The sequence below is a fragment of the Eleutherodactylus coqui genome, chromosome 13 (assembly GCF_035609145.1).
Source record: "Eleutherodactylus coqui strain aEleCoq1 chromosome 13, aEleCoq1.hap1, whole genome shotgun sequence".
Taxonomy (NCBI): domain Eukaryota; kingdom Metazoa; phylum Chordata; class Amphibia; order Anura; family Eleutherodactylidae; genus Eleutherodactylus; species Eleutherodactylus coqui.
In genome coordinates this window covers 122,910,465-122,937,733 of record NC_089849.1, presented here as the reverse complement: position 1 = coordinate 122,937,733, position 27,269 = coordinate 122,910,465, and the positions used below count along the sequence as shown (strand labels likewise).

Here is a 27,269-nt window from a genome sequence, read left to right as displayed (position 1 = left end):
ATTAGTAAGAGTAGTAGTATTAGTAGGAATAGTAGAGGTAGTAGCAATAGTATGAGTAGTAGCGGTGGTATTAGCAGTAGTATTAATAGTAGGTTGGCACTATTAGTAGGAGTAGTAGAGGTAGTATTAGTGTAGCTGGTGGTCTCTGACAAGATGGCCGCCTGTATAACCCGCGGACACTTCTACAAAGCTGCTCTTCTACTGGTTCTGGGCTACGGAGTTGGTGGTTCGGTGGGATGGAGGACTACAGTTCCCAGGATTCCCCGCTCCGGCGCGTACTAGTGACGTCATCACGGCGCTGACCGCGGGTCTATATTGTGTGGTGACTGGCAGGAGCCGCAGACAGAGGTGAGTTGCTGCGGTACGTTGTTGAACTGCTGCGCTCCGGTATCCGCCGAGTGAAGACGGTCGATGTGTGTCCGCTGCTGCAGCCCCCCTGGTTGCCCGTGCGCCCCTCACCGCCTCCGGCCGGCCGGGGGGAGAGTTGTCATATAATGTAACAATGATGGAGGCTCTGTGACCGTCAGCCAATGAGACGCGCCGGGAGGGATCACGTGACAATCGTGTGGCCTCATTCACACAAGTGCAGTCCGCTCGCAGCTCTTGGGGCGGCTTTACATTTGTGTTTGATTGTGTTATCTGTCCCCGCGGGGCGGAGTTATACCTTGTCAGCTGTGTTTACCCTGTGGTGTCCGCCCTCCCAGGATCGCTGTGGCAGTACGCAGAGACCCCGCAGCCCCCTGCTCTCTACCCGCCTGTTACACCTCATCCTGTACGCAGAGACCCCGCAGACCCCCTGCTCTCTACCCGCCTGTTACACCTCATCCTGTACGCATAGACCCGCAGACCCCCTGCTCTCTACCCGCCTGTTACACCTCATCCTGTACGCAGGGACCCGCAGACCCCCTGCTCTCTACCCGCCTGTTACACCTCATCCTGTACGCAGGGACCCGCAGACCCCCTGCTCTCTACCCGCCTGTTACACCTCATCCTGTACGCATAGACCCGCAGACCCCCTGCTCTCTACCCGCCTGTTACACCTCATCCTGTACGCAGGGACCCGCAGACCCCCTGCTCTCTACCCGCCTGTTACACCTCATCCTGTACGCAGAGACCTGCAGACCCCCTGCTCTCTACCCGCCTGTTACACACACCTCATCCTGTACGCAGAGACCGCAGACCCCCTGCTCTCTACCCGCCTGTTACACCTCATCCTGTACGCAGAGACCGCAGACCCCCTGCTCTCTGCATGCCTGTTACACACACCTCATCCTGTACGCAGAGACCGCAGACCCCCTGCTCTCTACACATCTGTTACACACACCCCATCCTGTACGCAGAGACCCGCAGACCGCCTGCTCTCTACATGCCTGTTACACACACCCCATCCTGTACGTAGACCTGCAGACCCCCTGCTCTCTACCCGCCTGTTACACACACCTCATCCTGTACGCAGAGACCTGCAGACCCCCTGCTCTCTACACACCTGTTACACACACCTCATCCTGTACGCAGAGACCCGCAGACCCCCTGCTCTCTACCCGCCTGTTACACACACCTCATCCTGTACGCAGAGACCGCAGACCCCCTGCTCTCTACCCGCCTGTTACACACACCTCATCCTGTACGCAGAGACCGCAGACCCCCTGCTCTCTACCCGCCTGTTACACACACCTCATCCTGTACGCAGAGACCGCAGACCCCCTGCTCTCTACACGCCTGTTACACACACCTCATCCTGTACGCAGAGACCCGCAGACCCCCTGCTCTCTACCCGCCTGTTACACACACACCTCATCCTGTACATAGACCCGCAGACCCCCTGCTCTCTACACGCCTGTTACACACACCTCATCCTGTACGCAGAGACCCCGCAGACCCCCTGCTCTCTACCCGCCTGTTACACACACCTCATCCTGTACGCAGAGACCCCGCAGACCCCCTGCTCTCTACCCGCCTGTTACACACACCTCATCCTGTACGCAGAGACCCCGCAGACCCCCTGCTCTCTACCCGCCTGTTACACACACCTCATCCTGTACGCAGAGACCTGCAGACCCCCTGCTCTCTACACACCTGTTACACACACCTCATCCTGTACGCAGAGACCCGCAGACCCCCTGCTCTCTACCCGCCTGTTACACACACCTCATCCTGTACGCAGGGACCCGCAGACCCCCTGCTCTCTACAAATCTGTTACACACACCCCATCCTGTACGCAGAGACCCGCAGACCCCCTGCTCTCTACCCGCCTGTTACACACACCTCATCCTGTACGCAGAGACCGCAGACCCCCTGCTCTCTACCCGCCTGTTACACACACCTCATCCTGTACGCAGAGACCGCAGACCCCCTGCTCTCTACACGCCTGTTACACACACCTCATCCTGTACGCAGAGACCCGCAGACCCCCTGCTCTCTACCCGCCTGTTACACACACCTCATCCTGTACGCAGAGACCCGCAGACCCCCTGCTCTCTACCCGCCTGTTACACACACACCTCATCCTGTACGCAGAGACCCCGCAGACCCCCTGCTCTCTACACGCCTGTTACACACACCTCATCCTGTACGCAGAGACCCCGCAGACCCCCTGCTCTCTACCCGCCTGTTACACACACCTCATCCTGTACGCAGAGACCTGCAGACCCCCTGCTCTCTACCCGCCTGTTACACACACCTCATCCTGTACGCAGAGACCGCAGACCCCCTGCTCTCTACATGCCTGTTACACACACCTCATCCTGTACGCAGAGACCGCAGACCCCCTGCTCTCTACCCGCCTGTTACACACACCTCATCCTGTACGCAGAGACCGCAGACCCCCTGCTCTCTACCCGCCTGTTACACACACCTCATCCTGTACGCAGAGACCCGCAGACCCCCTGCTCTCTACCCGCCTGTTACACACACCTCATCCTGTACGCAGAGACCGCAAACCCCCTGCTCTCTACACGCCTGTTACACACACCTCATCCTGTACGCATAGACCCGCAGACCCCCTGCTCTCTACCCGCCTGTTACACCTCATCCTGTACGCAGAGACCTGCAGACCCCCTGCTCTCTACACACCTGTTACACACACCTCATCCTGTACGCAGAGACCCGCAGACCCCCTGCTCTCTACCCGCCTGTTACACACACCTCATCCTGTACGCAGGGACCCGCAGACCCCCTGCTCTCTACAAATCTGTTACACACACCCCATCCTGTACGCAGAGACCCGCAGACCCCCTGCTCTCTACCCGCCTGTTACACACACCTCATCCTGTACGCAGAGACCGCAGACCCCCTGCTCTCTACCCGCCTGTTACACACACCTCATCCTGTACGCAGAGACCGCAGACCCCCTGCTCTCTACACGCCTGTTACACACACCTCATCCTGTACGCAGAGACCCGCAGACCCCCTGCTCTCTACCCGCCTGTTACACACACCTCATCCTGTACGCAGAGACCCGCAGACCCCCTGCTCTCTACCCGCCTGTTACACACACACCTCATCCTGTACGCAGAGACCCCGCAGACCCCCTGCTCTCTACACGCCTGTTACACACACCTCATCCTGTACGCAGAGACCCCGCAGACCCCCTGCTCTCTACCCGCCTGTTACACACACCTCATCCTGTACGCAGAGACCTGCAGACCCCCTGCTCTCTACCCGCCTGTTACACACACCTCATCCTGTACGCAGAGACCGCAGACCCCCTGCTCTCTACATGCCTGTTACACACACCTCATCCTGTACGCAGAGACCGCAGACCCCCTGCTCTCTACCCGCCTGTTACACACACCTCATCCTGTACGCAGAGACCGCAGACCCCCTGCTCTCTACCCGCCTGTTACACACACCTCATCCTGTACGCAGAGACCCGCAGACCCCCTGCTCTCTACCCGCCTGTTACACACACCTCATCCTGTACGCAGAGACCGCAAACCCCCTGCTCTCTACACGCCTGTTACACACACCTCATCCTGTACGCATAGACCCGCAGACCCCCTGCTCTCTACCCGCCTGTTACACCTCATCCTGTACGCAGAGACCGCAGACCCCCTGCTCTCTACCCGCCTGTTACACACACCTCATCCTGTACGCAGAGACCGCAGACCCCCTGCTCTCTACCCGCCTGTTACACACACCTCATCCTGTACGCAGAGACCCGCAGACCCCCTGCTCTCTACCCGCCTGTTACACACACCTCATCCTGTACGCAGAGACCGCAAACCCCCTGCTCTCTACACGCCTGTTACACACACCTCATCCTGTACGCATAGACCCGCAGACCCCCTGCTCTCTGCCCGCCTGTTACACCTCATCCTGTATGCAGAGACCGCAGACCCCCTGCTCTCTACCCGCCTGTTACACACACCTCATCCTGTACGCAGAGACCCCGCAGACCCCCTGCTCTCTACCCGCCTGTTACACACACCTCATCCTGTACGCAGAGACCGCAGACCCCCTGCTCTCTACCCGCCTGTTACACACACCTCATCCTGTACGCAGGGACCCGCAGACCCCCTACTCTCTACACATCTGTTACACACACCCCATCCTGTACGCAGAGACCCGCAGACCCCATGCTCTCTACCCGCCTGTTACACACACCTCATCCTGTACGCAGAGACCGCAGACCCCCTGCTCTCTACCCGCCTGTTACACACACCTCATCCTGTACGCAGAGACCGCAAACCCCCTGCTCTCTACACGCCTGTTACACACACCTCATCCTGTACGCATAGACCCGCAGACCCCTTGCTCTCTACCCGCCTGTTACACCTCATCCTGTACGCAGAGACCGCAGACCCCCTGCTCTCTACCCGCCTGTTACACACACCTCATCCTGTACGCAGAGACCCCGCAGACCCCCTGCTCTCTACCCGCCTGTTACACACACCTCATCCTGTACGCAGAGACCGCAGACCCCCTGCTCTCTACCCGCCTGTTACACACACCTCATCCTGTACGCAGGGACCCGCAGACCCCCTGCTCTCTACACATCTGTTACACACACCCCATCCTGTACGCAGAGACCCGCAGACCCCCTGCTCTCTACCCGCCTGTTACACACACCTCATCCTGTACGCAGAGACCGCAGACCCCCTGCTCTCTACCCGCCTGTTACACACACCTCATCCTGTACGCAGAGACCGCAGACCCCCTGCTCTCTACACGCCTGTTACACACACCTCATCCTGTACGCATAGACCCGCAGACCCCCTGCTCTCTACCCGCCTGTTACACCTCATCCTGTACGCAGAGACCCGCAGACCCCCTGCTCTCTACCCGCCTGTTACACCTCATCCTGTACGCAGAGACCGCAGACCCCCTGCTCTCTACCCGCCTGTTACACACACCTCATCCTGTACGCAGAGACCCGCAGACCTCCTGCTCTCTACCCGCCTGTTACACACACCTCATCCTGTACGCAGAGACCGCAAACCCCCTGCTTTCTACACGCCTGTTACACACACCTCATCCTGTACGCATAGACCCGCAGACCCCCTGCTCTCTACCCGCCTGTTACACCTCATCCTGTACGCAGAGACCCGCAGACCCCCTGCTCTCTACCCGCCTGTTACACCTCATCCTGTACGCAGAGACCGCAGACCCCCTGCTCTCTACCCGCCTGTTACACACACCTCATCCTGTACGCAGAGACCCCGCAGACCCCCTGCTCTCTACCCGCCTGTTACACACACCTCATCCTGTACGCAGAGACCGCAGACCCCCTGCTCTCTACCCGCCTGTTACACACACCTCGTCCTGTACGCAGGGACCCGCAGACCCCCTGCTCTCTACACATCTGTTACACACACCCCATCCTGTACGCAGAGACCCGCAGACCCCCTGCTCTCTACCCGCCTGTTACACACACCTCATCCTGTACGCAGAGACCGCAGACCCCCTGCTCTCTACCCGCCTGTTACACACACCTCATCCTGTACGCAGAGACCGCAGACCCCCTGCTCTCTACACGCCTGTTACACACACCTCATCCTGTACGCATAGACCCGCAGACCCCCTGCTCTCTACCCGCCTGTTACACCTCATCCTGTACGCAGAGACCCGCAGACCCCCTGCTCTCTACCCGCCTGTTACACCTCATCCTGTACGCAGAGACCGCAGACCCCCTGCTCTCTACCCGCCTGTTACACCTCATCCTGTACGCAGCGACTGCAGACCCCCTGCTCTCTACATGTCTGTTACACCTCATCCTGTACGCAGAGACCCGCAGACCCCCTGCTCTCTACCCGCCTGTTACACCACATCCTGTACGCAGAGACCGCAGACCCCCTGCTCTCTACCCGCCTGTTACACACACCTCATCCTGTACGCAGAGACCGCAGACCCCCTGCTCTCTACCCGCCTGTTACACACACCTCATCCTGTACGCAGAGACCGCAGACCCCCTGCTCTCTACCCGCCTGTTACACCTCATCCTGTACACAAAGACCCGCAGACCCCCTGCTCTCTACCCGCCTGTTACACACACCTCATCCTGTACATAGACCTGCAGACCCCCTGCTCTCTACCCGCCTGTTACACACACCTCATCCTGTACGCAGAGACCCGCAGACCCCCTGCTCTCTACCCGCCTGTTACACACACCTCATCCTGTACGCAGAGACCGCAGACCCCCTGCTCTCTACCCGCCTGTTACACACACCTCATCCTGTACGCAGGGACCCGCAGACCGCCTGCTCTCTACACATCTGTTACACACACCCCATCCTGTACGCAGAGACCCGCAGACCCCCTGCTCTCTACCCGCCTGTTACACACACCTCATCCTGTACGCAGAGACCGCAGACCCCCTGCTCTCTACATGTCTGTTACACCTCATCCTGTACGCAGAGACCCGCAGACCGCCTGCTCTCTACATGCCTGTTACACACATCTCATCCTGTACGCAGAGACCGCAGACCCCGTGCTCTCTACACACCTGTTACACACACCTCATCCTGTACGCAGAGTTCGAAGACCCCCTGCTCTCTAGACTCCTGTTACACCTCATCCTGTACGCAGAGACCCGCAGACCCCCTGCTCTCTAGACTCCTGTTACACCTCATCCTGTACGCAGAGACCCGCAGACCCCCTGCTCTCTACATATCTGTTACACCTCATCCTGTACGCAGAGACCCGCAGACCGCCTGCTCTCTACATGTCTGTTACACCTCATCCTGTACGCAGAGACCCCGCAGACCCCCTGCTCTCTACCCGCCTGTTACACACACCTCATCCTGTACGCAGGGACCCCGCAGCCCCTCTGCTCTCTACCCGCCTGTTACACACACCCCATCCTGTACATAGACCTGCAGACCCCCTGTTCTCTACATGCCTGTTACACCTCATCCTGTACGCAGAGACCGCAGACCCCCTGCTCTCTAGACACCTGTTACACCACATCCTGTACGCAGAGACCGCAGACCCCCTGCTCTCTAGACACCTGTTACATCCCATCCTGTACGCAGAGACCCGCAGACCCCCTGCTCTCTACATGCCTGTTACACCCCATCCTGTACGCAGAGGCCACAGACCCCCAGCTCTCTACACGCTTGTTACACACACCTCATCCTGTATGCAGAGACCCGCAGACCCCCTGCTCTCTACATGCCTGTAACACACACCTCATCCTGTACGCAGAGACCCGCAGACCGCCTGCTCTCTACTCACCTGTTACACACACCCCATCCTGTACATAGACCTGCAGACCCCCTGCTCTCTACATGCCTGTTACACCCCATCCTGTACATAGACCTGCAGACCCCCTGCTCTCTACATGCCTGTTACACCCCATCCTGTACGCAGAGACCGCAGACCCCCTGCTCTCTGGACGCCTGTTACACCCCATCCTGTACGCAGAGACCACAGACCCCCTGCAATCTACACACCTGTTACACACACCTCATCCTGTAGATAGACCCGCAGCCTCCCTGCTCTCTACAAGCCTGTTACACCCCATCCTGTACGCAGAGACCGCAGACCCCCTGCTCTCTGGACGCCTGTTACACCCCATCCTGTACGCAGAGACCACAGACCCCCTGCAATCTACACACCTGTTACACACACCCCATCCTGTACATAGACCTGCAGACCCCCTGCTCTCTACATGCCTGTTACACCTCATCCTGTACGCAGAGACCGCAGACCCCCTGCTCTCTGGACGCCTGTTACACCCCATCCTGTACACAGAGACCGCAGACCCCCTGCTCTCTGGACGCCTGTTACACCCCATCCTGTACGCAGAGACCCGCAGACCCCCTGCTCTCTACATGCCTGTTACACCCCATCCTGTACGCAGAGACCGCAGACCCCCTGCAATCTACATGCCTGTTACACACACCTCATCCTGTACGCAGAGACCCGCAGACCCCCTGCTCTCTGCACACTTTTGCACATACCCCATCCTGTAAGTTCAGACCTGCAGACCCCCTGCTCTCTACCCGCCTGTTACACCTCATCCTGTACGCAGAGACCGCAGACCCCCTGCTCTCTACATGCCTGTTACACCCCATCCTGTACGCAGAGACCTGCAGACCCCCTGCTCTCTACATGCCTGTTACACACACCTCATCCTGTACGCAGAGACCGCAGACCCCCTGCTCTCTACATGCCTGTTACACCCCATCCTGTACGCAGAGACCCCGCAGACCCCCTGCTCTCTACCCGCCTGTTACACCTCATCCTGTACGCAGAGACCCCGCAGACCCCCTGCTCTCTACCCGCCTGTTACACCCCATCCTGTACACAGAGACCCCGCAGCCCCCTGCTCTCTACCCGCCTGTTACACACACCTCATCCTGTACGCAGAGACCGCAGACCCCCTGCTCTCTACCCGCCTGTTACACCTCATCCTGTACGCAGAGACCGCAGACCCCCTGCTCTCTACCCGCCTGTTACACACACCTCATCCTGTACGCAGAGACCGCAGACCCCCTGCTCTCTACACGCCTGTTACACACACCTCATCCTGTACGCATAGACCCGCAGACCCCCTGCTCTCTACCCGCCTGTTACACCTCATCCTGTACGCAGAGACCCGCAGACCCCCTGCTCTCTACCCGCCTGTTACACCTCATCCTGTACGCAGAGACCGCAGACCCCCTGCTCTCTACCCGCCTGTTACACACACCTCATCCTGTACGCAGAGACCCGCAGACCTCCTGCTCTCTACCCGCCTGTTACACACACCTCATCCTGTACGCAGAGACCGCAAACCCCCTGCTTTCTACACGCCTGTTACACACACCTCATCCTGTACGCATAGACCCGCAGACCCCCTGCTCTCTACCCGCCTGTTACACCTCATCCTGTACGCAGAGACCCGCAGACCCCCTGCTCTCTACCCGCCTGTTACACCTCATCCTGTACGCAGAGACCGCAGACCCCCTGCTCTCTACCCGCCTGTTACACACACCTCATCCTGTACGCAGAGACCCCGCAGACCCCCTGCTCTCTACCCGCCTGTTACACACACCTCATCCTGTACGCAGAGACCGCAGACCCCCTGCTCTCTACCCGCCTGTTACACACACCTCGTCCTGTACGCAGGGACCCGCAGACCCCCTGCTCTCTACACATCTGTTACACACACCCCATCCTGTACGCAGAGACCCGCAGACCCCCTGCTCTCTACCCGCCTGTTACACACACCTCATCCTGTACGCAGAGACCGCAGACCCCCTGCTCTCTACCCGCCTGTTACACACACCTCATCCTGTACGCAGAGACCGCAGACCCCCTGCTCTCTACACGCCTGTTACACACACCTCATCCTGTACGCATAGACCCGCAGACCCCCTGCTCTCTACCCGCCTGTTACACCTCATCCTGTACGCAGAGACCCGCAGACCCCCTGCTCTCTACCCGCCTGTTACACCTCATCCTGTACGCAGAGACCGCAGACCCCCTGCTCTCTACCCGCCTGTTACACCTCATCCTGTACGCAGCGACTGCAGACCCCCTGCTCTCTACATGTCTGTTACACCTCATCCTGTACGCAGAGACCCGCAGACCCCCTGCTCTCTACCCGCCTGTTACACCACATCCTGTACGCAGAGACCGCAGACCCCCTGCTCTCTACCCGCCTGTTACACACACCTCATCCTGTACGCAGAGACCGCAGACCCCCTGCTCTCTACCCGCCTGTTACACACACCTCATCCTGTACGCAGAGACCGCAGACCCCCTGCTCTCTACCCGCCTGTTACACCTCATCCTGTACACAAAGACCCGCAGACCCCCTGCTCTCTACCCGCCTGTTACACACACCTCATCCTGTACATAGACCTGCAGACCCCCTGCTCTCTACCCGCCTGTTACACACACCTCATCCTGTACGCAGAGACCCGCAGACCCCCTGCTCTCTACCCGCCTGTTACACACACCTCATCCTGTACGCAGAGACCGCAGACCCCCTGCTCTCTACCCGCCTGTTACACACACCTCATCCTGTACGCAGGGACCCGCAGACCGCCTGCTCTCTACACATCTGTTACACACACCCCATCCTGTACGCAGAGACCCGCAGACCCCCTGCTCTCTACCCGCCTGTTACACACACCTCATCCTGTACGCAGAGACCGCAGACCCCCTGCTCTCTACATGTCTGTTACACCTCATCCTGTACGCAGAGACCCGCAGACCGCCTGCTCTCTACATGCCTGTTACACACATCTCATCCTGTACGCAGAGACCGCAGACCCCCTGCTCTCTACACACCTGTTACACACACCTCATCCTGTACGCAGAGTTCGAAGACCCCCTGCTCTCTAGACTCCTGTTACACCTCATCCTGTACGCAGAGACCCGCAGACCCCCTGCTCTCTAGACTCCTGTTACACCTCATCCTGTACGCAGAGACCCGCAGACCCCCTGCTCTCTACATATCTGTTACACCTCATCCTGTACGCAGAGACCCGCAGACCGCCTGCTCTCTACATGTCTGTTACACCTCATCCTGTACGCAGAGACCCCGCAGACCCCCTGCTCTCTACCCGCCTGTTACACACACCTCATCCTGTACGCAGGGACCCCGCAGCCCCTCTGCTCTCTACCCGCCTGTTACACACACCCCATCCTGTACATAGACCTGCAGACCCCCTGTTCTCTACATGCCTGTTACACCTCATCCTGTACGCAGAGACCGCAGACCCCCTGCTCTCTAGACACCTGTTACACCACATCCTGTACGCAGAGACCGCAGACCCCCTGCTCTCTAGACACCTGTTACATCCCATCCTGTACGCAGAGACCCGCAGACCCCCTGCTCTCTACATGCCTGTTACACCCCATCCTGTACGCAGAGGCCACAGACCCCCAGCTCTCTACACGCTTGTTACACACACCTCATCCTGTATGCAGAGACCCGCAGACCCCCTGCTCTCTACATGCCTGTAACACACACCTCATCCTGTACGCAGAGACCCGCAGACCGCCTGCTCTCTACTCACCTGTTACACACACCCCATCCTGTACATAGACCTGCAGACCCCCTGCTCTCTACATGCCTGTTACACCCCATCCTGTACGCAGAGACCGCAGACCCCCTGCTCTCTGGACGCCTGTTACACCCCATCCTGTACGCAGAGACCACAGACCCCCTGCAATCTACACACCTGTTACACACACCTCATCCTGTAGATAGACCCGCAGCCCCCCTGCTCTCTACAAGCCTGTTACACCCCATCCTGTACGCAGAGACCGCAGACCCCCTGCTCTCTGGACGCCTGTTACACCCCATCCTGTACGCAGAGACCACAGACCCCCTGCAATCTACACACCTGTTACACACACCCCATCCTGTACATAGACCTGCAGACCCCCTGCTCTCTACATGCCTGTTACACCTCATCCTGTACGCAGAGACCGCAGACCCCCTGCTCTCTGGACGCCTGTTACACCCCATCCTGTACGCAGAGACCCGCAGACCCCCTGCTCTCTACATGCCTGTTACACCCCATCCTGTACGCAGAGACCGCAGACCCCCTGCAATCTACATGCCTGTTACACACACCTCATCCTGTACGCAGAGACCCGCAGACCCCCTGCTCTCTGCACACTTTTGCACATACCCCATCCTGTAAGTTCAGACCTGCAGACCCCCTGCTCTCTACCCGCCTGTTACACCTCATCCTGTACGCAGAGACCGCAGACCCCCTGCTCTCTACATGCCTGTTACACCCCATCCTGTACGCAGAGACCTGCAGACCCCCTGCTCTCTACATGCCTGTTACACACACCTCATCCTGTACGCAGAGACCGCAGACCCCCTGCTCTCTACATGCCTGTTACACCCCATCCTGTACGCAGAGACCTGCAGACCCCCTGCTCTCTACATGCCTGTTACACACACCTCATCCTGTACGCAGAGACCGCAGACCCCCTGCTCTCTACCCGCCTGTTACACCTCATCCTGTACGCAGAGACCCCGCAGACCCCCTGCTCTCTACCCGCCTGTTACACCCCATCCTGTACACAGAGACCCCGCAGCCCCCTGCTCTCTACCCGCCTGTTACACACACCTCATCCTGTACGCAGAGACCGCAGACCCCCTGCTCTCTACCCGCCTGTTACACCTCATCCTGTACGCAGAGACCGCAGACCCCCTGCTCTCTGCACGCCTTTTACACACACCTCATCCTGTAGGCAGAGAGCTGCAGATGCTGTAAGACAAAATATCTGTTCATCCGTGGGATGCCCCTTTCCTGCTCCCGTAACGCCACAGATGTGAAGGCATCCTTAGGGCAGTTTCACATGGCTGAGAAAAATGTGCAAGATTTGTGCGTTGCAATGGAGTCATACATGCGAAATATTGATGTAAATCTTTATGTATTTTCCCATTTCTGCCTGCATGCGGCATCTTATCTTTGGGGTCCGTTGGAACGCCTTGCCCATTGTTTTCAGTGAGGCCGGAAAAAACCTTGGACGGCGTACGTTGTGCATGCGATGCAATTTGAGGTTTTCCATTGAAAGCGATGGGAAATACTTGCCACCCCGGAGGATCACTACTTCCCTGAAGTGACGGGGGGAGGTTGTGACACACAAATGCCTCGCGGGGACATCGCACGTTCCCGAGCGCGATGTCTGGCTGAGTTTGACGGCCTGCTGCCGCGCTCGCCCGTGTGACAGCAGCTTACTCTGAGCTTTTCTTCCCATTGTGGCCTGCAGGGTATTATCGCAGCTAATGGCGGATGTTTCTTCCGCAGTGCATGAAGGGGTCATGGATGCGCCGGGAACGGACCTCATGTACAAGTAAAGTTATTTCATACCTACCACCAGAATGAGCATGGACCGAAGTCACATGACTGAGAAGATCTTGAGCCTTACCTTGGAGATTATCTACCTGCTAACGGGAGAGGTGAGGAATTCTGGGAATTATGTCAGACATCGACTTTATCATCGGTGTGCCGTTTAACCCCTTCTTGCCCAAGGATGTACTTCTACGTATATTTACGCCAGAAGATGAGCCAGTGACAGCCAGCTGGGACTTGCAACTGGCCTCTTGCTGTAGCAGCGGGGATCAGTGAAAACTCTGATCCCTGCTGTTAACCTCCTACATCCAGCCTTTGTTGTGGCATATAAGTGATTAACAGAGGTAGAGCGCTGCCTTGTGATGTCATGGCACATGGGCGACAGTCAAAGACATCCAGGTCTACCATGGTTTGTCATAGGCAGGAAGAGGGATGGTATACAGAAGTACTGCAGTGTACTAGCTGAGAGATCTTCAGATCTCAGGTTCAATTCCCCAAAGGAACATGGGGAAAAATAGTCCCAAAAAAGATTTTAAAAAAACCAACACATTTGCTATCGTTGCATCCGTAATGAACCGTACAATAAACACAATTTTCGATCCAGCATGACTAATGCTATTTAACCCCTTAATGACGGTCTTGTTTTCCATTTTTAGTTTTTCCTCTCCACTTTTAAAAAATCATGACTGTTTTATCGAGGTCGCTGTCTGAGGGTTGTTTTTTGTGGGACGGGTTGTATTTTTCAGCGATACTATGTGATGCGCCGTACAATATACTGTAAACTTTTTAAAAAATTCTAAGTAGAGTGAAATGGAAAAATAAAATCCGCCATCTTTAGGGGTCTTGTTTCTATGGCGGATAACTTTATTTTATGGGTCGGAACGATCACTATCATAACAAATTCGTACAGTTGTTGTTGTTGTTTTTTTTTAATTTTGCTGCACTACTTTTAAAAAATAAAATATTTTTGGGAAAAAAATAATTGATTCTCTGCCACCAGAACTTTTTTATTTTTTCTTCAAGATAATTGTCTGAGGGCTCGTTTTTTGCGTGACGCACATACTGATGTACATATGACTTTTTGATCGCTTTTTATTTGTTTGGGGTTTTTTTCCTCTCTCTTGGAGACGGTGACCGATAAAGCACAATTGTGACGTTGTGTATTTTTTTTCTGACGGCGTTCATCGAGCGCGGTAAATAACGCATTACTTGTATAGATCGGACTCTTATGGATGCAGCGATACCAAATATGTTTAGGGGTTTTTGTATTTACGTTTTTTTATTATAAATATAAGAAAAGGTGGGGGGGGCGTGAACTTTTTAAAATAATAAAAGTTTTTTTTTTAACTGATTTTTTTACATTCTACCACCATAGTATTACATTACACCACGATCTGACAGGCAACCAAACGGCACCCCGCAATCTCATCGTGGGGGGCTGTATGGGACTGCTGGACTCTGATCAGGGCATTTAAATGCTGCTGTTGGAATTGATGGCGGCATTTAAAGGGTTAACATTTGTAATTGGTGGCAGCGCCAATCGTGGCGGCTGCAGGGGGGTGTCAGTTATAAGAAACAACCAGTACCCACAATGCATGGTGCCTGATTCCCCTCCATACAAACACCAAACCTCCAGGACATAACTGTACCTCATGGAGCACTAAGAGGTTAAAAGAAGAAGCACAGTCATTGTATGTTCATTGCGCCTCTCTCTGTCCGGTAAGCTACGAGCCGCCGCACAGCCGCGTCCATGGAAGGGTTAAGGAGTTGTATCTTTAGGAATGAAGATCTCAAAAAGGTCCTCAGGTCCAAAATAGGCCACGTCCTTAAGGGGTTAAATGCATTAGCAAAGACTGACAGTGAGTTTCCTCATGTATTCATAGGATTATGGACCTATGAAGAAGTCCAGCACACCCCAAGCATTGAGAGAACAAAGCCTCATCATGGAAGCCCCTCTCTTACTGATAAGGGAGAGAAACCTAGAGCAGAAGATCCTGGACCTCACTAGCAAGATCACGGAGCTGCTGACCGGAGAGGTGAGCGCTGCTGGGGAGGATGGGGCGTTATACAGTAATAATAGGGGAGGAGGAGGATGACCGGAGAGGTGAGCACTGCTGGGGAGGATGGGGCATTATACAGTAATAATATGGGAGGAGGAGGATGACCGCAGAGGTGAGCGCTGCTGGGGAGGATGGGGCGTTATACAGTAATAATAGGGGAGGAGGAGGATGACCGGAGAAGTGAGCGCTGCTGGGGAGGATTGGGCATTATACAGTAATAACAGGGGAGGATGAGGATGACCGGAGAGGTGAGCGCCGCGGGGTAGGATGGGGCATATACAGTAATAACAGGGGAGGAGGAGGATGACCGGAGAGGTGAGCACTGCTGGGGAGGATGGGGAGTTATACAGTAATAATGGGAGGAGGAGGATGACCGCAGAGGTGAGCGCTGCTGGGGAGGATGGGGCATTATACAGTAATAATAGGGGAGGAGGAGGATGACCGGAGAGGTGAGCGCTGCTGGGGAGGATGGGGCATATACAGTAATAACAGGGGAGGAGGAGGATGACCGGAGAGGTGAGCGCTGCTGGGGAGGATGGGGCATTATACAGTAATAATAGGGGAGGAGGAGGATGACCGGAGAGGTGAGCACTGCTGGGGAGGATGGGGCATTATACAATAATAATAGGGGAGGAGGAGGATGACCGGAGAGGTGAGCGCTGCTGGGGAGGATGGGGCATTATACAGTAATAACAGGGGAGGAGGAGGATGACCAGAGAGGTGAGCACTGCTGGAGAGGATGGGGCATTACACAGTAATAATAGGGGGGGAGGAGGAGGAGGACCGGAGAGGTGAGCGCTGCTGGGGAGGATGGGGCATTATACAATAATAACGGGAGGAGGAGGATGACCGGACAGGTGAGCACTGCTGGGGAGGATGGGGCATTATACAGTAATAATAGGGGAGGAGGATGACCGGAGAGGTGAGCACTGCTGGGGAGGATGGGGCATTATACAGTAATAATAGGGGAGGAGGAGGATGACCGGAGAGGTGAGCACTGCTGGGGAGGATGGGGCATTATACAGAAATAATAGGGGAGGAGGAGGATGACCGGAGAGGTGAGCGCTGCTGGGGAGGATGGGGCATTATACAGTAATAATAGGGGAGAAGGAGGATGACTGGAGAGGTGAGCACTGCTGGGGAGGATGGAAAAAGGAGGAGGAGGAGGATGACCGGAGAGGTGAGCGCTGCTGGGGCATATACAGTAATAACAGGGGAGGAGGAGGATGACCGGAGAGGTGAGCACTGCTGGGGAGGATGGGGCATTATACGGTAATAACGGGAGGATGAGGATGACCGCAGAGGTGAGCGCTGCTGGGGAGGATGGGGCATTGTACAGTAATAACGGGAGGATGAGGATGACTGGAGAGGTGAGCACTGCTGGGGAGGATGGGGCATTATACAGTAATAACGGGAGGATGAGGATGACCGCAGAGGTGAGCGCTGCTGGGGAGGATGGGGCATTATACAGTAATAATAGGGGAGGAGGAGGAGGATGACTGGAGAGGTGAGCACTGCTGGGGAGGATGGGGAGTTATACAGTAAAATAGGGGAGGAGGAGGATGATGACCGGAGAGGTGAGCACTGCTGGGGAGGATGGGGCATTATACAGTAAAATAGGGGAGGAGGAGGATGACCGCAGAGGTGAGCACTGCTGGGGAGGATGGGGCATTATACAGTAATAATAAGGGAGGAGGAGGATGACTGGAGAGGTGAGCGCCGCGGGGTAGGATGGGGCATATGCAGTAATAACAGGGGAGGAGGAGGATGACCGGAGAGGTGAGCACTGCTGGGGAGGATAGGGCGTTATACAGTAATAATAGGGGAGGAGGAGGATGACCGCAGAGGTGAGCGCTGCTGGGGAGGATGGGGCATATACAGTAATAACAGGGGAGGAGGAGGATGACCAGAGAGGTGAGCACTGCTGGAGAGGATGGGGCATTACACCGTAATAATAGGGGGGGAGGAGGAGGAGGACCGGAGAGGTGAGCGCTGCTGGGGAGGATGGGGCATTATACAATAATAACGGGAGGAGGAGGATGACCGGACAGGTGAGCACTGCTGGGGAGGATGGGGCATTATACAGTAATAATAGGGGAGGAGGATGACCGGAGAGGTGAGCACTGCTGGGGAGGATGGGGCATTATACAGTAATAATAGGGGAGGAGGAGGATGACCGGAGAGGTGAGCACTGCTGGGGAGGATGGGGCATTATACAGAAATAATAGGGGAGGAGGAGGATGACCGGAGAGGTGAGCGCTGCTGGGGAGGATGGGGCATTATACAGTAATAATAGGGGAGAAGGAGGATGACTGGAGAGGTGAGCACTGCTGGGGAGGATGGAAAAAGGAGGAGGAGGAGGATGACCGGAGAGGTGAGCGCTGCTGGGGCATATACAGTAATAACAGGGGAGGAGGAGGATGACCGGAGAGGTGAGCACTGCTGGGGAGGATGGGGCATTATACGGTAATAACGGGAGGATGAGGATGACCGCAGAGGTGAGCGCTGCTGGGGAGGATGGGGCATTGTACAGTAATAACGGGAGGATGAGGATGACTGGAGAGGTGAGCACTGCTGGGGAGGATGGGGCATTATACAGTAATAACGGGAGGATGAGGATGACCGCAGAGGTGAGCGCTGCTGGGGAGGATGGGGCATTATACAGTAATAATAGGGGAGGAGGAGGAGGATGACTGGAGAGGTGAGCACTGCTGGGGAGGATGGGGAGTTATACAGTAAAATAGGGGAGGAGGAGGATGACCGGAGAGGTGAGCACTGCTGGGGAGGATGGGGCATTATACAGTAAAATAGGGGAGGAGGAGGATGACCGCAGAGGTGAGCACTGCTGGGGAGGATGGGGCATTATACAGTAATAATAAGGGAGGAGGAGGATGACTGGAGAGGTGAGCGCCGCGGGGTAGGATGGGGCATATGCAGTAATAACAGGGGAGGAGGAGGATGACCGGAGAGGTGAGCACTGCTGGGGAGGATAGGGCGTTATACAGTAATAATAGGGGAGGAGGAGGATGACCGCAGAGGTGAGCGCTGCTGGGGAGGATGGGGCATTATACAGTAATAATAGGGGAGGAGGAGGAGGATGACCAGTGAGGATGGGGCATTATACAGTAATAATAGGGGAGAAGGAGGATGACTGGAGAGGTGAGCGCTGCTGGGGAGGATGGGGCATTATACAGTAATAATAGGGGAAGAGGAGGATGACTGGAGAGGTGAGCACTGCTGGGGAGGATGGGGCTTTATACAGTAATAATAGGGGAGGAGGAGGATGACCGGAGAGGTGAGCGCTGCTGGAGAGGATGGGGCATTATACAGTAATAATAGGGGAGGAGGAGGAGGATGACCGGGGAGGTGAGCGCTGCTGGGGAGGATGGGGCATTATACAGTAATAATAAGTGAGGAGGAGGATGACCAGATATTGTGTTGTCAGGTTCCCATAAGGTATCAGGACGTCACCGTCTACTTCTCCATGGAGGAGTGGGAGTATGTAGAGGGACACAAGGACCTGTATGAGGACGTCCTGATGGAGGACCACCAGACCCTCGCCTCACCGGGTAAGGGACATATCTACATACACAGATCCACTGATAAATCCTATATAGACAATAGATTCAGTCGCTGTATGGATGTTGTTACAGATGACTCCTGTAAGAGGAATACCCCCCAGAGATGTCCCAGTCCTGTCTGCCCACAGGATTGTGTGAAGGAAGATCATATGTCCGAGGGCTACTTGGTAATGACAATGCATGAATAATAAAGGTCCTAGTGGATTGTTCTCTGAGTGTCAAGAAACAATTCTGTGTGTGGGAAAGTCTCCGTCATCTTACATGTAGGTGCCTTAGAACATCGGACAGATGGACAAGAACATGTTTTGTTATACTTGCTTATATATTTTTAGTATTTAGATAAAAGCCAAATTTTAAACTTGCGCTTCAATTCTTCTTGAGGCTTGCCATGAACTAGTCGTCACGCAGACTTTTGGGAGATTGTGCCCCTAAGGCCGAATGCACACGGCCGGGTCTGATTCCGACTGCGAGATTCTCTCAGCCGGATGCGACCCGTGCCCCTGCATTGACCTCTCGCTTACCCATCTGGCGTCTTCTCTATCTGCTCTTCGATGTGCCGGCTGGTACATGGCAGTGCGAGGCTCGGACAGAAATAGGGCATGCCACAAGTTTGTTATCGCTCGGATTGCGTGCACGTATGCGATCCACTGGCAGCGCGCAACGGCGGAAATTCCTTGCGGAATCTTCGCTCGTGGGCAATTAGGCCTAAAAGTTCCGAAATAATAAGTCCTGCTGTATGATTAGATTGAGGGGCCGTTGGTTACCAGTTTTTCTGAAAATGAAAAAAACTAATAATAATATCAAAATAATGTATAAATGTTACATTTTCTTTCTCTCTCCCAGAATCAGGAGGATAACTTGAATATTATAGTTGTTGATTTTGTACCGAAAGCTGAACAGAAAGATAAGATGAAGATTAAAGAGGAGGAGGAGGAGGAGGAGGAGGAGGATGCTGGCGGTCGTCTCGCCGCTGGTGAGTATAGTTGTTCAGTGTAAATTAGCTTGGCACAGTGGAGGCGGCGCAGGAAACCGTAGAACAGGCGACTAAACTGCGCTTATTACCTTATTATCAATGTGTGTTTAATTCTAAAAAGGAAATGAAAAAAATATTTTTCTAAATGGGGTCCAGAAAAAAAGAAAATGCTCCATTATTGGGATACTAATTGCTATGAACTTCTGCACGATCTCCTGGGACATTTCCCCATGATCATATCCATACATTTCCCATCCCGCGCACCCCACTCTGCCCACACACTCAGACTAAACACCCCTCTAATACGATCCTCACACGCTCGCCTCCAGGACTTCACCAGAGCTGCACCAACACTATGGAACGCTCTACCCAAAGACATCCGGACAATCCTTGATGCATGGATTTTCAGACGCGCCCTAAAGACTCACCTCTTCAAAGAAGCATACAACTCTCCTAATTTAGTCCTCCTCCCTTAAATTGCACCTATCATGTACATTTTCTGCCCCCATACCTCCTGTACCACCCCACGCCGTCCTGATTGAGCTCCCCCATGCATCGAAAACGTTGGCACCATACAAATAAAGATGATTATTATTATCTCCATCCGTAGAATGTGAGATCTCGGGACCAGGCTTTAAAAGGGAAAAAAGTTGTTACCTTCTGTATTAGAGGTTAGTGATTGTGTGCTGCTATACTAATATGGAAAATAGTAGTTTAAGCCCGAATGTGAGATCTCGGAATAACTAGTAAGATGCCACATTCCGAGAGTGGAAACGGCCATGGGGGATGCTGGGAGGATATCAAGTGGAAGTTTGTAGCTGACTTCTGTTGGAAGTTGGACATTTAACAGCTCAGCAATAGAATGGGTCGGCTTTATCTATTTTTTCATTTAAGACCATGTTTATTTTAGTGGGGGAACAATTGATTTTTAAAAGAAGACCATAGTAATATTGTGTAATGGTCGCTCTTTAAGTTTGTTAATCACACATTCCAGAACAATAAATCCCGATATTTGGTGGTTTCAAAACAGGGATTCTGGATTGGCAGGTACGGGACTAAAGGGGTTTTCCCAGGCAGTGCCGACTGTCAGTGCTGGGACATGCAGGCATCGGTGCAAAAAATTCTGCTCCGATCCCTGTGTAGTGGCCGGCGCTTAGAATTGCAGGCGCAGCTCTCGCTGATTTCAGTAAAACTCTAGCTTGCAATTACAAGTGCCGACCACCACACAGGGGACAGAGCAGCGGCTTCTGCCAGCCCCCTATGCACTGAGAGACGGCACTGCCTAGAAAGCCCCTCAATGGAATTTTGCTTTAACTGATACCTGAGTCCTTCCGAGTTTAGCTGCAGCACACTGGTCCACTGGCTATCTTTATGGTATAGGGGTAACTCTTTTTGATAATTCAAATGTAAAAATTCTGACCCTCACCGGAAGGCGGTAAAGATTCTAATAATGTCAATAAACCCGACTCCCCGCATAGAATCTGAAACGTAACTTTTAATACAAATGCTTAAATAACATTTGAGCAGATAGTAAAAAACAGATACAACAATGCAAAGAGACAAAACCAGGCCTGCAATAACAGTCATCCAGTCCCAGGCGTTCACACAAGTCCTGCGCAGGGAGATAATGCTTATCGTAGATGTATAGAGGGAGTCGTTCCAATCTTCCCCACTCATCAATAGCAGACAAAGGTAAGTAGCCCCGAACAGAGTAGGATGAACTGCAGTATCATGTATATCCAATTAAAGGGGTTGTCTCGCGAAATCAAGTGGGGTTAAGTACTTCTGTATGGCCATATTAATGCACTTTGTAATGTACATCGTGCATTAAATATGAGCCATACAGAAGTTATTCACTTACCTGCTCCATTGCTAGCGTCCTCGTCTCCATGGTTCCGTCTAATTTCGGGGTCTTCTTGCTTCTTTAGACGCGCTTGCGCTGTGCGGTCTTCTCCCTTCGGCTCTGCTCGGCAGCATCAGCGTTTTGGCTCCGCCCCTTGTACGCGTCATCGCGTAGCTCCGCCCCCGTCACATGACTCCTGATTGGCTGGAATCGGCACGTGACGGGGGCGGAGCTACGCAATGATGCGTACAAGGGGGCTGAGCCAAAACGCCGATGCTGCCGAGCAGAGCCGAAGGGAGAAGACCGCACAGCGCAAGCGCGTCTAAAGAAGCAAGAAGACCCCGAAATTAGACGGAACCATGGAGACGAGGACGCTAGCAATGGAGCAGGTAAGTGAATAACTTCTGTATGGCTCATAATTAATGCACGATGTACATTACAAAGTGCATTAATATGGCCATACAGAAGTGTATAGACCCACTTGATTTCGCGAGACAACCCCTTTAAGGCTTTCTATGCAGCGTAGAGAATCCCCTATAGAGACCCAAAGGGTGCTACTGTAAAGATAGCATGAATGACTATGACAAGGGACAATTAACATGGTCCAAGAATGCTGCATTACCTCATCAGGAGTGTCCTATACCCCACAGCCCCCACCTCGCACAAGGACTGCCAGCGGCGCAATTTCATTACATGAAATATTTTCTATTTGGGCATGGATATGCCGGTGGAACTGTTGGATGGTTTTGCCCACATAATTCTTGGGACAGGGGCCTGAAACTACTTCCTTGGCGGTCCATGGGTGAGATCCTCATAATGATACCACTGACGGTATAAACTTTCAGGGTATTGAGAACCGCTTGACTTTCCCCATTAATCCTCCTCTCTTTACCCTGCCTATGTGCTGTGGATCATCATTAAGAGACATAGTAACATATATCTTCATATTCGATCTACTGTCGGTCGTTACTGTAGTATTTCCGAGAGGTGAAGATTGTGTGTAATGACTCCCTCTATATATCTACGATAAGCTTCATCCCCCCCGCAGGACTTGTGTGAACGCCTGGGATTGGATTACTGTTGTTGCAGGCCTGCTTTTGTCTCTTTGTATTGTTGCATTTATTTTTTACCATCTGCTCAATTTTTATTTGAACTATTTATATTAAAAGTTACATTTTAGATTCTATTCAGGGGCTTTATAAAAAATTCTGAAGCCTATAGTGCAAAAATCTCAAATCAGTGCTGGAATGTTTGGTTTCAGCTCCATTTATTTAACTCTGATATGTGTTTTTGTTTTTTTTCTAGACAATGGAGTAATCTACAGCAGTGAAGCCCCGACGTTACAAGAAAGTTCGCAGGGTATTAGCCAGGTTGACCTTTCAGAGCTCTCCAGTGGTCAGTCTGATCCAGATACTCTTAAACAATATATTTGTCCAGATTGTGGGAAATATTTTTCTCGTCTCTCACATTTCACCATCCATCGGCGAATTCACACAGGGGAGAAACCGTACATATGCTCAGAATGTGGAAAGAGCTTTTCCTGTAATTCCTATTTGGTGAAGCACCAGCGGAGCCACACAGGGGAGAAGCCATTCGCCTGCTCAGAGTGTGGGAAGTGCTTTAATCAGAGTTCTAACCTCTTCAAGCACCAGAAAACTCACACCGGTGATAAACCATTTATGTGCTCACTGTGCGGGAAGTGCTTCACCCAAAAATCCCATCTCGCCATCCACCAGATCATCCACACCGGTGAAAAAAGATTCAACTGTCCCGAGTGCGGAAAGTGCTTCAGCAATAATGCCAGGCTGGTTGCTCATATACGGGTTCACACAGGAGAAAAGCCTTTTGGTTGTTCTCTATGCGACAAACGCTTCACACAGAAGTCCCATTTAGTGAAACATCAAGTGGTTCACACTGGAGAGAAACCGTTTGGGTGTTCGGAATGCGGAAAGTGTTTTATTAGTAACTCGCATCTTGTGATACACCAAAGAATCCACACAGGAGAGAAGCCATTTTCCTGTAAAGAATGTGGAAAGAGTTTCACCCAAAAATCAGACATGGTTCGCCATGCTAAAATCCACATAGGAGAGAAACCATATTCATGTACAACATGTGGGAAACAGTTCCTTTGTAAGGCTTATTTAGTCCAACATCACAAAGTGCACAGAGTGGAGAAGGGAACGTGATCTGCAAAGAAAAAGCGAAAAATAAAAACTTTTTAAGCTGTTGTACAAAAAAAAAAAAAGAAAAGCAATATAAAATGAAATTATTTTACTCTGTGGGTCATATTATCTACTGGCATGTCTGTGGAAGAGGCTGGAATGAAACAATGGACAGTACTGTAGAGCGTTTCTGGCTGATGCGCGGGTGTAGTGCTCTTTTCTAGATTTAGGTTGCTGGTGTAGTTGTATATTACTTTATCGCAGGACAAAAAGCTTTCTTATTCCAGACTATTTTAAGCTTGAATATTGAAAGCAATCGTAAAAGAAAAGGGTTGCCCAGAATGATACTAAACAGAAGTATTTGTTCCTCATCCTCATGTCTAGAGATGAGCGAGCACCCAAATGCTCGAGTCCCCGTTATTCGATTCGAGCTTTTCGTAAAATTCGAGAGCTCTACTCGAGTAACGAACCCCATTGACCTCTCTCGCGCGCGCGGCGGGGAGGAGCCAAAAACTGGGGCGGGGTCGAACTCGGCTTGATGCGAGTACGCTAATACTCGAACGAGCATCAAGCTCGGCAGAGTATGTTCGCTCTACTCTCGTCCAATCAGCTGTATCTGTATTGCAACCCGTCCCCTTACCTAGAATACTGGATACTACAGCGTGCTGCCATGTCTGTGAAAACTGTAGTTTTTTTCATTTTTCCTATTCCCTAAAGGCACTCACATGGTGATCAGTTGATCGCCACCGGCTCCTGGAAGTATTGCCCAGCTATACATTTCCTCTGCTGCAGCCAACACAGAATAGAAGTAGTAAATTATGACACTGTAGTATAGTATCAAATCAATGGCTGACCATGTAATACATGAACGGCCTGGTTCATCACAGCAGAAGCTGCTCTTTTTAGGCTGTTCTGGCTGATACAGGGGAGGTGGGGAGTGCCCCTCAATGATGCCCATACACCTTAATAGGCTATATTACTGTTCTTGTAGACATGATGAGTAAAGGGATTACTGATCCAATAGTGATGGATATCTGACGCTGTTCCCTTCACTTTCCTTTGGATTCCGCTCGTAGCGTTGAGACTGTGGCATTGTCCTGGTTGCCAGTAGTGTTGTATCTGTATGTGTGTTCTCTATACATACAGCTGCAATTTAGTAATTATTTAACCCCCATTGTAATTTAGTTTATTTGACAAGTTTAATAACGTTCTGCTATTTACAAAAAAAACAAGCAATCAAACAAGAATGATTATGGCCAATGGGGCAGATGTGATACTTAGCCAAACACCAGATTGTGGCAGCGTTCCTGGGGAATCTTAGCTCATGCCTCATGGTCAAAGGCCTCCAGTTCACTCGTTGTATTGGGTATTGCTACAATCGCCTTCTTGAAACTTCACCAAAGATTTTCTATGGGCTTCAAGTCAGGCAACTGTGACAACTACTCCAGAGTCTTCCAGGATTTCCTCTGAAACCAAGCCTTGGTGGACTTTGAAGTAGGCTTGGGATCATTGTCTGGTTGGAAGGTCCTGAGACAGCCAAGCTTCAGCTTCCTCGCAGAAGATATGACATTTTCTCCTAGGATTTCCTGATACCTGTCCTCCACACAGGTCTCCAGTGCCAGAGAAGTAAAGCTGCCCCAGGGCATCATGGAGCCACTGCCATGCTTCACTGCAGGCAGGGGGCTCTTTTCAGCATATGCTTCATTCTTCCTCCTCCAGACATACCGAAGATCCAGAGGCCAGAAATGTTCAGCTTTGTTTTATTTCTCCGCAAAACAGAATTCCAGCATACTGGAGCCGGCTTCATGTGCTTTTGGGTCAGAGATGAACGTCTTGGAGTTCTGGCATGAAGGCCTTCAGTGTTTAGTCTGCACCTTGCTGTGTAAACTTAATCCTCAGTGCCTGCTGCCACCAAATCTTGCTGCAGGTCTTTTTAGTCATTAGAGGTTTTTGATCACTTACCTCCTCAGGAATCTAGTGGCAACCGGTGATACAGTAGCTTTGTTCTCTCTGTCATGTCCAGGTAGTGGAGCCAGTGTTCCTTTAACTTTGAAGTTGTGAGCTACACTTCCAACTGTGAAGGTTCTTTCATACAGGACAAATGGCAAGAGCTTAAATGTCTGCCATCATTCACCGTAAACAGGCAGTTGTTCATAGATGAACTGCCTGTTTACACAGGTGATCGTTATTTGATTTTTATGCCTGCAGAAATTGAAAGACGAATGAGTTAGTGTTCGTTTGGTCGCTGCCGGCATTCACCCTAAACATTATTCAGATTCCCTCAATACAGAGAGAATCTGGACGATATCATTCCGTGTAAAAGAGCCCCAAGTCTAGGAATATTTAGTGCCTTTTCTTTCCTTTTTATATCCATTTGCTTGTTCATACAAGGCTTCTCTTCTCTCCTTACTTTTCGAGTCATTCTCTTGAATTATGGTCCTTTTTCACAGACGAGCTGTCGGGTAAACGATGCCTGGCACTCGTCCCAGTGCTGCTCTCTTCTGTGCTGTTACAGAGGAGTGAGTATCACATGGAGGTGGATGGGGCCGAGGAGCGTTCTCCTGCTGCCTCCATTCACTGTAAGCAGATAATTGTTCAGAACTGACCAACTGCTGTTTACACTGAACGGCGCGTTGTTCAGTTTCCTGAATACACAAACTGAATGGCTGAACAATTCTCTTCCAGTCTCTGCATGCGTTTACACGGGGCGATTTATTGTTTAAATTTCTGCGGGAGCGCGAGAATCTGAATGACACACTTCGTATTTAAGGGCCATTACCCATATTTCTAAGATTCGGTCAAGCATCACATTCAACCAAGCCCTAGCTAGTCCGGGTATTTTATCTCAAGCACACCTGATGCAACTAATCAAGCCCTTGATTTTTTTTTTCAAGTAAAAGGTTTTAGTTTTGCCGTTTTTAACAATAGCAATACAAAATACAAGTGCAAATAAACATAAAACCTTGAACAATCACATTCGGCAATATTCATATAGAATTTGGAAGGCCAAGAAATCTTTTATGACCTGAAAGTATATAAGAATGTATGTTTTTAACAAAATAAAGAGAATTGACCTAATGGAAAGCAGAGTTGCTTGTGATTACTCGACATGGCACAAAAAGACAAAACCAAGCACAGGCATACCCATGTAGCAAGAACACATACCTGCCCCTGCCCTCCCCATAATCTCGTGTTATACAGGGTGATCCGGTGGTATAGAAATAAATAGACGGGAACACCACGTCACGTAACAATTCCAGATACATGGCACCAGTAAGGTTGCAGTTGAAGGGCCCACTATCTTTATACCCCACGCACCGCACAACGCCATGCCAACCATCTTGGAGAGATCTGTCCAGTGCGGGCATGTGTCAGACCTGGTTTCGTTTGTTCACA

The 27,269-nt window shown here is 52.5% G+C and overlaps 1 protein-coding gene across 1 annotated transcript; it reads left to right on the top strand.

Moving 5' to 3' along the window:
• The first annotated feature begins 214 nt into the window (after positions 1-214).
• On the top strand, positions 215-26,951 carry LOC136588110 (oocyte zinc finger protein XlCOF7.1-like). The gene is made up of 7 exons (XM_066587079.1): positions 215-348; positions 13,210-13,361; positions 15,138-15,290; positions 18,760-18,883; positions 18,968-19,062; positions 19,739-19,868; positions 23,017-26,951. Exons 2-7 carry the CDS (start codon positions 13,284-13,286, stop codon positions 23,895-23,897), a joined length of 1,461 nt encoding a protein of 486 aa, XP_066443176.1. The 5' UTR covers positions 215-348; positions 13,210-13,283; the 3' UTR covers positions 23,898-26,951.
• The last annotated feature ends 318 nt before the right edge of the window (positions 26,952-27,269 follow it).

Excerpts from the sequence above, each read along its gene's own strand:
- LOC136588110 (XM_066587079.1), top strand. The coding sequence starts at position 13,284 with ATGAGCATGGACCGAAGTCACATGACTGAGAAGATCTTGAGCCTTACC. Across the intron at positions 18,884-18,967 it reads CCAGACCCTCGCCTCACCGG|ATGACTCCTGTAAGAGGAAT; the intron begins GTAAGGGACATA and ends ATGTTGTTACAG. Across the intron at positions 19,063-19,738 it reads ATATGTCCGAGGGCTACTTG|AATCAGGAGGATAACTTGAA; the intron begins GTAATGACAATG and ends TCTCTCTCCCAG.